The following is a 9,084-nucleotide window of genomic DNA, read 5'->3' as shown; positions in this document are numbered from 1 at the left end:
AATCTCCAGCTGATCAAGCTCTTTTGCTTTTTAATAGTGCTGTAGAGTGGATGGCATTCATTGTCCAAGATGTTGATCAGTTTGTTCAGGGTCCTTTTGTCAGATATTGAAGTGATGCACTCCAGTTCAGCTCCCACTACAGAGCCAGCCTTCCTTACCAGCCTGTCAAGTAAGCCCAGCATCCTTCTTCTTTGTGCTTCCTCCCCAGCATACCACTGCATAGAAGAGGATGCTGCTGGCTGGCTGACTGGATGCTGGGACGCTGGCTGACTGGTAGAACATCCCAAGGAGCTTGCTGCACACATTGAAGGACCGCGAGCCTCCTCAGGAAGTACAGCCTGCTCTGCCCTTTCTTGTAGAGAGTCGCGTCAGTGTTGGCTGACCAGTCCAGTTTATTGTCCAGGTAGAGACCCAGATACTTGTAGGTGCTTACCACCTCCCACATTGACCCCATCAATGGAGACTGGTAGCAGAAGCGGGCTTAGACCTGCATGGGAAATCCACCACCATCTCCTTGGTCTTTGAAGTGTTGAGTTGAAGGTGGTTGAGTTTGCACCATTGCACAAAGTCCTCCACCAGGATCCTGTACTCCTCCTCTTGCTCGTCCCTGATACACCCAACAATTGCAGTATCGTCAGAAAACTTCTGCATGTGGCATGACTCGGTGTTGTAGCAGAAGTCAGATGTGTACAGGGTGAACAGGACTGGAGAGAGGACAGTTCCCTGTGGCGCTCCGGTGCTGCTGATCACAGTGTCAGAGAGACAGTTCTTCAGTCTGACGAACTGTGGTCGCTCGGTCAGGTAGTCTGTATTCCAGGTTACCAGGTGAGCGTCCACACCCATCTGCAAGAGCTTGTCTCCCAGTCTGAGGGGTTGGATGGTGTTAAAAGCACTTGAGAAATCAAAGAACATGATTCAGAAATGCCAGTTCTATGAGCTCAGGCATAGAATTGTTCAGAGATCAGTGCTTAGGCCCTAACGCACCTCCACATCGCCATAGATGCTGGGTTTTGAACTGAGCACTATATGACATTTGAACCTAATGGCAAATAATGGCATTTGATTTGACATCACTTAGAGAAAATAAAACTTAAACCAGCTTGTGCTGATCCAGCTGGTCCAGCAGCACCGAGTAGAGAGTGCCAGCACGCCACAGGTATGTTGACCGCTCTATGAGGCTTCTGCAGCACGCCACAGGTGTGTTGACCGCTCTATGAGGCTCCTGCAGCACGCCACAGGTATGTTGACGGCTCTGAGGCTCCTGGTAGGTCTTACTCCCACACATTTCCTGCATGTAGAGCTAGTGGATAGGATTAGCGGTTGTGGAGCTCTGTTTACTGTATTGTCTTTGCTGTTGGGAATTGCAATAGGCTTTTAGTTTTATTAACCGACCCTAGACATGAAGAGCCTCCCTGCTTCATAACAGTGGTGAATCTAATTGAGTTCCTTTCACTGTAAGAAAATGGGGATCTGCAAGGACCTGTTCATTTCTGAATGGATTTGAAGGCATCTCACAGTTTCCACTGTCCACGCTATTTAGGCCAGTTTGATGAGGAGCTATTGATAAGAAGAAATGGTGCATAGCCTAATATAAGTAGTGTACTGATGACAAACAACACACACACACACACAAAACACACTGATGTTTTCTGCAGTTCTTTTACTGTATGGAGCAAATTGACCAATATCCCTGGGAAAGGACCCGAGAGGAATGTATTTCTATTTACAAGTCATGGTGTCATTGTCGCGCTATGGTGATACAGAGGATAAAAAAATATGATCAACTTGCCCAATAAAACAACATCTGTACAAATCTCAATTAAAACAAAGTTATTAAAAAGTTGACAAAATGCATTATTAGGTCACTGTCATATTACAGGGCAACCCTGTTACTGTAAAACTACAATGTCATCAATGCTACAATGAGTTCTAGAATACATTCATTATGATCCAGCATTCTGATATCATAATGCAAAAGTTATGACACAAAATCACCCTGAAAAATAAAGACTGATTGCACTCACTGCATCCACTTGTGTCTGTGTGTGTGTGTGTTCTGATTCTGAAGTGCCTGCAACAGAATCATTCAAACAGTGCCCTCTGGTGCCACCTCAGCTGTAGTGCACTGATCGAGTCCTCAAATTCAAAAGTTCAAATAGTAAAAATATACTTAAAACTTAAGAGCAAATAGCAAATATTGCTTTAGTGTAAATCCCATTAAAATGTGGGTAAAATTTCTCCTTAGAGTAATGGCCTCTTAGTGTTAACGCAGATACTGGGCCCGATCAGAGGACTACAAATCTTTTGTACAAAACATTTCTCCAATCTGCATGACTGTACAGCAGCGTACAGAAAGCAACATCAAATAAACAAACAACGACAACAGAGCAACACACACAGACATAGAAAAATAATGGAGTTCAAGACACAACATTGTCCTTTTTGGACTTGAAACTAAACCACTTAGACTTGGGAGACTTCTTCTTGTCCTTCTCTTTCTTGAAATCTGAGAGAGAGAGAGAGAGAGATTTCTTTTAAAAAAAAAAGTGCATGTCTTAATTTCTCAATAGTGAATTTGTACCCCCTACCAGAACCGTAGAGAGGCGACGGAAGAAGCTAGATTGAATAACTTCAGGTCTCCCCAAAATCAAATGTAAATTCACACTTAAAGGCTGTATCAGCGATGGCGGGGTAACGTCACTTCTGTTGGCATTCAAACTAAACAGAGAGCTAGCTCGCACCACCCTCCCCCTCCCTCCGTGCAATTGAAACTCTCCTAAACGCGCATCTCGTCGGTTATTGGTTAGAACACTTTATTTTTGTGTTTTTGTGTCTAGGCTGCCTACAGAAACGCGTTTTTTGACAGCCTGCTTATGGGGTGGGCAGCTAGCGGATTGTTGGGAAAGATTAGATGAATGTGATCATTTATGTTTGTCCCTTTTTTGGGCCTGCAATCGCTGATACCACCTTTAAAAGACAACCCTAAAAAAAGTGAAATTATGAGAGAGTCATAACCCCTTGTAAAACAACTCCAAAAACCCATGCAGGCACATATAGTGTGTGTGTGTGTGTGTGTGTGTGTGTGTGTGTGTGTGTTTAGTAAATCCACAATGTCTGGATGCCTGTTTGATTGGTTATTGTACATGTTGAAGCATCTGAGCTGCTGACGTGACTCACCAAGACTCTCCATCATCTTATTGAGTTGCTCATCTTCCTCCTCCTCTCTAAAGAAATGATGAGAAAAACAACCACAAGGTGAGAGAAGAGACAGCAATCTTACATCGACAAACTATTACAATCACCTGACTATCCACCGATGAGAAAAACAACCAAAGGCTCTCTCTCTCTCTCACTCACACACACACACACCTGAGTCGATCTTCGTCCAGTCCGTCCACTATGGCGTTCCGGTCATTAACTATCTCCACTAGCTTGGCCATCAGGTCCTCCTCGCGCTTACGGTCAAACGATGTCTTCAAGTGCTCTAGAAAGACACGCCGGACAGACAGTTAGGTCGACCAATAAACAAGTACACTGACATAAACATAGACAGACAGGTTCACTGACATATGGACACAGATCGACAGGTTCACTGACATATAAACCCAGACAGACAGGTTCACTGACATATAAACACAGACAGACAGGTTCACTGACATATGGACACAGATAGACAGGTTCACTGACATATGGACACAGACAGACAGGTTCACTGACATATGGACACAGACAGACAGGTTCACTGACATTTAAACACAGACAGACAGGTTCACTGACATATGGACACAGACAGACAGGTTCTCAAACAATCAGGGAGGCAGAGAGCAGCGTTTCCCACAGAATTGAATTCTATTTGTGGTGGAATGCAACAGTTTTGAACAAATTTGTGCAATGTGGTTATTATGCTAACCGGATTTAATCACAATTTAGTCAGTAGTCTAGTAGAGAGAGAGAGAGAGAGACTGAGCGAAGGTGCACATAGCTCTACAATGAAAGGATTTCATCCCATTTAAATAGTACAACATAGAAAATCATTGTGTGGTGGGGCGCCACACATAAGTCAACGTGACGGCCTGCTGTTTGTATTTTAGTTGTCTCCCCCTTTCAGGTGGGCGTGGCCGGCTCCTTGGCGCTAACACAGCGGTGTGCAGGTGGGCGTGGCCGGCTCCTTGGCGCTAACACAGCGGTGTGCAGGTGGGCGTGGCCGGCTCCTTAGCGCCAACACAGCGGTGTGCAGGTGTTGTCATCACCACAAACATCCGACACCTCTGACTACTGACCCTCTCCTGTTGGTCACGTCTAAATAAATGGTCAATCGATCGCTACGCACGTCTCATCTCCCTCTCCTTTGTTGAGGCTTCTTTGAGGCCGTAACAGTCAATGTATGGGAAACAGCAATGCAAACACTGACAGACAAGGCAAACACACAAAAACTAAAAACTAATTAGGAAAGAGGGGATGGCCCAAATTGTTTTGTTATCCAGTGTGTCTGTGTGTGTGTACCAGGTTTCATCATCAGCCTTCGGAGTTCGGCTTCAACACTGGGCTGCTGCTCCTCAAGATCCTGATTCTTGGCGCTAAAACAGACACAGACACAGACACACACACACACACACTAAATTAGATGAAAAATACTTAATTGTTAAAACATAAGGGGCCCTATCATGACATTCTAAAGTGCATCGTCACTCGTCAATTGTCCATTCAAATTTTGTAGGATGTCCAGTTCACATTGGGAGGGGTTTCGTTATCAAAAGTGGAGCGCATGGCGTAACAAGGTTTTCCTAGGTCTTTTAATCAGTCATATGGGTGTGTTTGGGGCGTAACATCATTTTAAACCAATGAGAAGTGAAACTAACTTCACCAAGGAGTCAGTCAACGACAAGACAGTTATATGAAGTTACTTTCACTATTGACTGACAATGGGTTACCACCGAAAACATAGGCTGGAAAAATCAACACTTAACCCTAATGTTGCTCAAATGACTGAATAAAACAACATTTATCCTGCAGAGGAGTTGCTTATATCTCGTGACAGTGCGTCTTCAGCTGTGCTCCATACGTGTCTCTCGCCTCTCCCCTAATCACTTTTAACAGTCATTACCAATTTGCAAATGATGGTGAATAACTCATCTCATCATGAGATGTACAGTATTTCGTAATATCTTTATTCTAATTATGTTTCCCATTGTAATCGTGCAATTTGTAATGCTTTGCATTGACGTGCGCTGGTGTGCATTCATGAATGATAGAAGGATGGTGCATGCACCTGCCAATATGACTGTTGACATGCACTCTTAAAATAGCATATGAACAACTCGCCATTGACTTCTGACCAGGTTTAGGTGGTGTATGATAGCGATTTTTAGACAACGCGCCAGGCCCCTCCCTAGGTTGTTAATTGCCACACCCCTGGGCACAATGCCTAAAATAAACATGCAAAATACCAAATTAAACTTTCCGCGTGTGAATAATGAGCTTTACGCCATGCGCTGGTGCCCAAAATATAGCCCATAGCCATTAATTTGACTCCATGCTGCAGAAACCACACAATGTCAACAAGCGATAATACCAATAGCTAATTTATTGAGTAATTGGAAGTGCTTTAACATCTAGACCAGTGGTCCCCAAACTTTTTCTTCCGAGGGCCAGCTCACTATGCCTGGCTCTAAAAGAGGGCCAAAGACTCTGAGTATAAGAGTAACCATAAATAGCTTAGTGCTGTGAACAATACCATTGTTAGCTGTGTTTATATTGCCATCATGCCATATCAGTAATGTAGCTCAAATGAAATAATACTAATACAAATACTTTAGCATTCCCAAAAGCATTAGCAGGGAGTCCCAAAAGTATATTTTATTAAAATGTGTGGACTCTGAACTCTGTGTCTTTGCACACAGCTCAAGTTGTGGACAAACAATATCCGACAAATAATTTAGTTCTCAAACTATGAGAGGTTTATGAAGTGCTGGCAAAAACATCTGAAATGACCACCATTCTAACTTTCACTCACCTGATGAGAACTTTGTGAACTCTGTATGAACATTTGAACGAGTGAATAAAAAATAGAAATAATTATCCCAGAAAGTCCCAGAAATATGACTTGAATAGAAGTTAGTTAGTTATTAACAATTAATTGATAAACGTTTAGAATACTTTTAGCACTGATGCAGTCAGCATAGGCCTCTTACATTGTTTGCAGGTAGGCCTACTATACATTTCATTCCGTTTTCGATGGCAAATGCGAAACAGCGCCAAAACAACCACCAGTGGACAAAATGAGTATTACATGTGTACTGTTAAAGCAATGGTTCAGAGAGCGATGGGAAAAGCCTGTAAAAGTCCTGGCAGGAAGCATAAGGATGTAGATCCAGGAATGCACTAATATTTTGTTTGTAGTACCAGTTTGCAACAATTATTAGTTAACACTAAGTTGTGAACACTTCGGAAAAAAAAATATTAAAAACTGGGATATACCAAAAAACTTTGATGTAACCGCTTCCTGCCAGGACTTTTATGGGCTTTTCCCAAATCACGGAAGTAACGTCGACGCAGCGGTATAGTAGCAGATAGTAGCATCCATCAGGCAAGTGTTATCTAAATAAACTCCTGGTGTACTTACAAACTTTTCAATGCCTCGTTTTATGAGTAAAGAACATAGTTGTACTACTGTAGAAGTTTCGTACCATTCAGGGCATTATTAGTGGCGTAATCTACGAGATAAAAGTTGGTTCCATTACGCCTGCAGAAACTCATTAGTTTCTGACAGCGCTACTCGATCAGGGTTGGACCAAGGGAGAACACGTTCTGGGAGGGTGTTTGGCTCGGGGTCATGGTGCAAAGGACCCTAGGGTGAAATTACTCTGAACCATCGCTTTAAGACTCGCCATAGAGAATGAATGGGGGAAATTACGGAGGTTATAGTTCGACGATGTCGTATTCCCATGCGGGCCGGATGCTATATACCACAGACATGTTTTAGGGGGCCACCCAACATGAGGTGGCGGGCCATAGTTTGGGGACCACTGATCTAGACAAACATGACTGAAGTGGACTTTAAATGAGACTTTGTTGTCTTTCATTTTTGGAAATGTCATGGTAACAGTGTCACTTTAAATGATTGAATGTACCGATATCTTCGTGTCTGTGTTGCGCTTGGTGTGTAGTGTGGTGTGTAGTGTGATGTTGGCTAAAATTAGCTAAATGTTTTGCCCAGTTCATTGTATTAGTATTAGGTCTTGCAGGTCAGTATTAACTTTATTTTTAAATTGTTAGTTAGTTAATCCACTCCTAGCCATGAAGGCCAATTGTGCCGGTGCTTATGTCCGGTTTCCATGGTGCTAAGCGTAGAGAGCCGTAGATTCCCCCTGGACGGGACACCAGTCCATCAGGTAACTCCCACCAGGAGACGGGACACCAGTCCATCAGGTAACCCCCAGCAGGAACTGGTCCACCAGTCCACCAGGTAACCCCCAGCAGGAGCTGGTGCCCATTCTACAGCTGGGTGGACTGAGACCCTGCAGATGACATGCCTTGTCCAAGGGCACGACATGCAACATCACGTCAATTCAGCATTGTCCAAGGGCACGACATGCAACATCACGTCAATTCAGCATTGTCCAAGGGCACGACGTGCAACATCACGACAATGCAGCCTTGACCAAGGGCACGACGTGCAACATCACGACAATGCAGCCTTGACCAAGGGCACAACGTGCAACATCACGACATCTTGTCCAAGGGCACGACATGGAACATCACGACGTCTTGTCCAAGGGCACGACGTTCAACATCACGACAAAGCAGCCTTGTCCAAGGGCACGACGTGCAACATCACAACGTCTTGTCCAAGGGCACGACGTGCAACATCACGTCATCATCTGGGACTCAAACCAGCGATCTTGCGGTTGCCAGCCGAACCCCTTAACCACTGAGCTAGACGCAGGGATTAAAGTGAAAAAAAAATCTTTTGACTGAACTTTTTTCAAGCCTTAAGTCATACGTTGTTCATATCTACGCGACCTATTGGTTTTTAATGTACAAAAAGATGCAAACAGCAATGTAAAGCACCAAATAAACACCAAAACGAGGCTACAGGGTACTCTTAAGTTACTATATAATTAATGCCACCTACAGGTGAATGCATAGAACATAAAAATCCATGGTTCGTGTACCCTGTAGCCTCGTTTTAGCTGCCAATGGCCGCCATGTGAATAAGGCGAATTGAGTGTTCTTGATTGAGATTTCCTGATGAACAAAACAATATTTCAATACCATCCCTGACCATTGCTGATTAGCCATTGCTGTTCTTTTCTACTGCAGCAATATTGTAGCAAGGCTTTAACTTACACTCTTATTTAATTACTTCAGGCCAAAAGTGTTTAAAGGGGAGATTTTTTTTCTTGTTAATATACAATTCACCAAGTAAAATCTATAAAATCAAGTTTGCAAGACTTCACATTTCCTCATCAAAGTAACGAATCAGAACAGTCTAGATATTGTTCATATTTCCATTTGTTGCCTCATCCGCATGAATGAAAACATGGTAATTTTGAGTTTTACAAACTCAGTTTTCCAATGAGCAGCAATACTGTGTGTGCTCTAGGTCTGCGGATCTGATAACGACAACCTGGAGGGGGCGCTTTTGTCTTCAGCAACAGATTGTATAAGGTTGACAAGAGGTTGCGATATGTTGAGGGACAGGTCGTGTGCTATGAAAGCTTCCTTTAGCAACGCATCCATGACAGCTAGTGGCCTTGCCAAATAGACGCACACAAATCATGACGCTAATATGCAAGGTTCTGGTAGGCCTACTGGTTATGGTTTTGTGCTATACATTAATAATAGCAAAGTTTTAAGTTGACTATTTTAATTGCATAGTTATTTTTTGTCAACATACGCTCACAACCTACTGTCGTTAAAAGTGAGGCCTAAGCAAAATAGGCTACAAGGCTGTCTGTGTGTCACAAACACGACTGACCCCCTTACTCAACAGTTCGCGATATTATTATTTTATGTTAACACGCTCAGTCAAAACCTTCCGTCGCAAATTGTGAAAAACATTGTTGTACATGTCAGACGGGA

The 9,084-nt window shown here is 43.3% G+C and overlaps 1 protein-coding gene across 1 annotated transcript in view; it reads right to left on the bottom strand.

The window, feature by feature from the left end:
- Positions 1–1,645: 1,645 nt before the first annotated feature.
- micall2b (mical-like 2b) overlaps positions 1,646–9,084 on the bottom strand; it is a 22,658-nt gene continuing 15,219 nt past the window's right edge. The window contains exons 15-18 of the mRNA XM_048264071.1: positions 4,504–4,577; positions 3,370–3,484; positions 3,178–3,224; positions 1,646–2,506 (exon numbers count right to left, since the gene is read on the bottom strand). Of these exons, the coding sequence (XP_048120028.1) occupies positions 2,421–2,506; positions 3,178–3,224; positions 3,370–3,484; positions 4,504–4,577 (322 nt within the window). The 3' untranslated portion in view covers positions 1,646–2,420. The remainder of the gene's footprint in view (positions 2,507–3,177; positions 3,225–3,369; positions 3,485–4,503; positions 4,578–9,084) is intronic.

Source organism: Alosa alosa, chromosome 15, assembly GCF_017589495.1.
Source record: "Alosa alosa isolate M-15738 ecotype Scorff River chromosome 15, AALO_Geno_1.1, whole genome shotgun sequence".
NCBI lineage: Eukaryota > Metazoa > Chordata > Actinopteri > Clupeiformes > Clupeidae > Alosa > Alosa alosa.
Note: the sequence above shows the minus strand (reverse complement) of the source record. Positions and strands in the feature narration are given on the sequence as shown.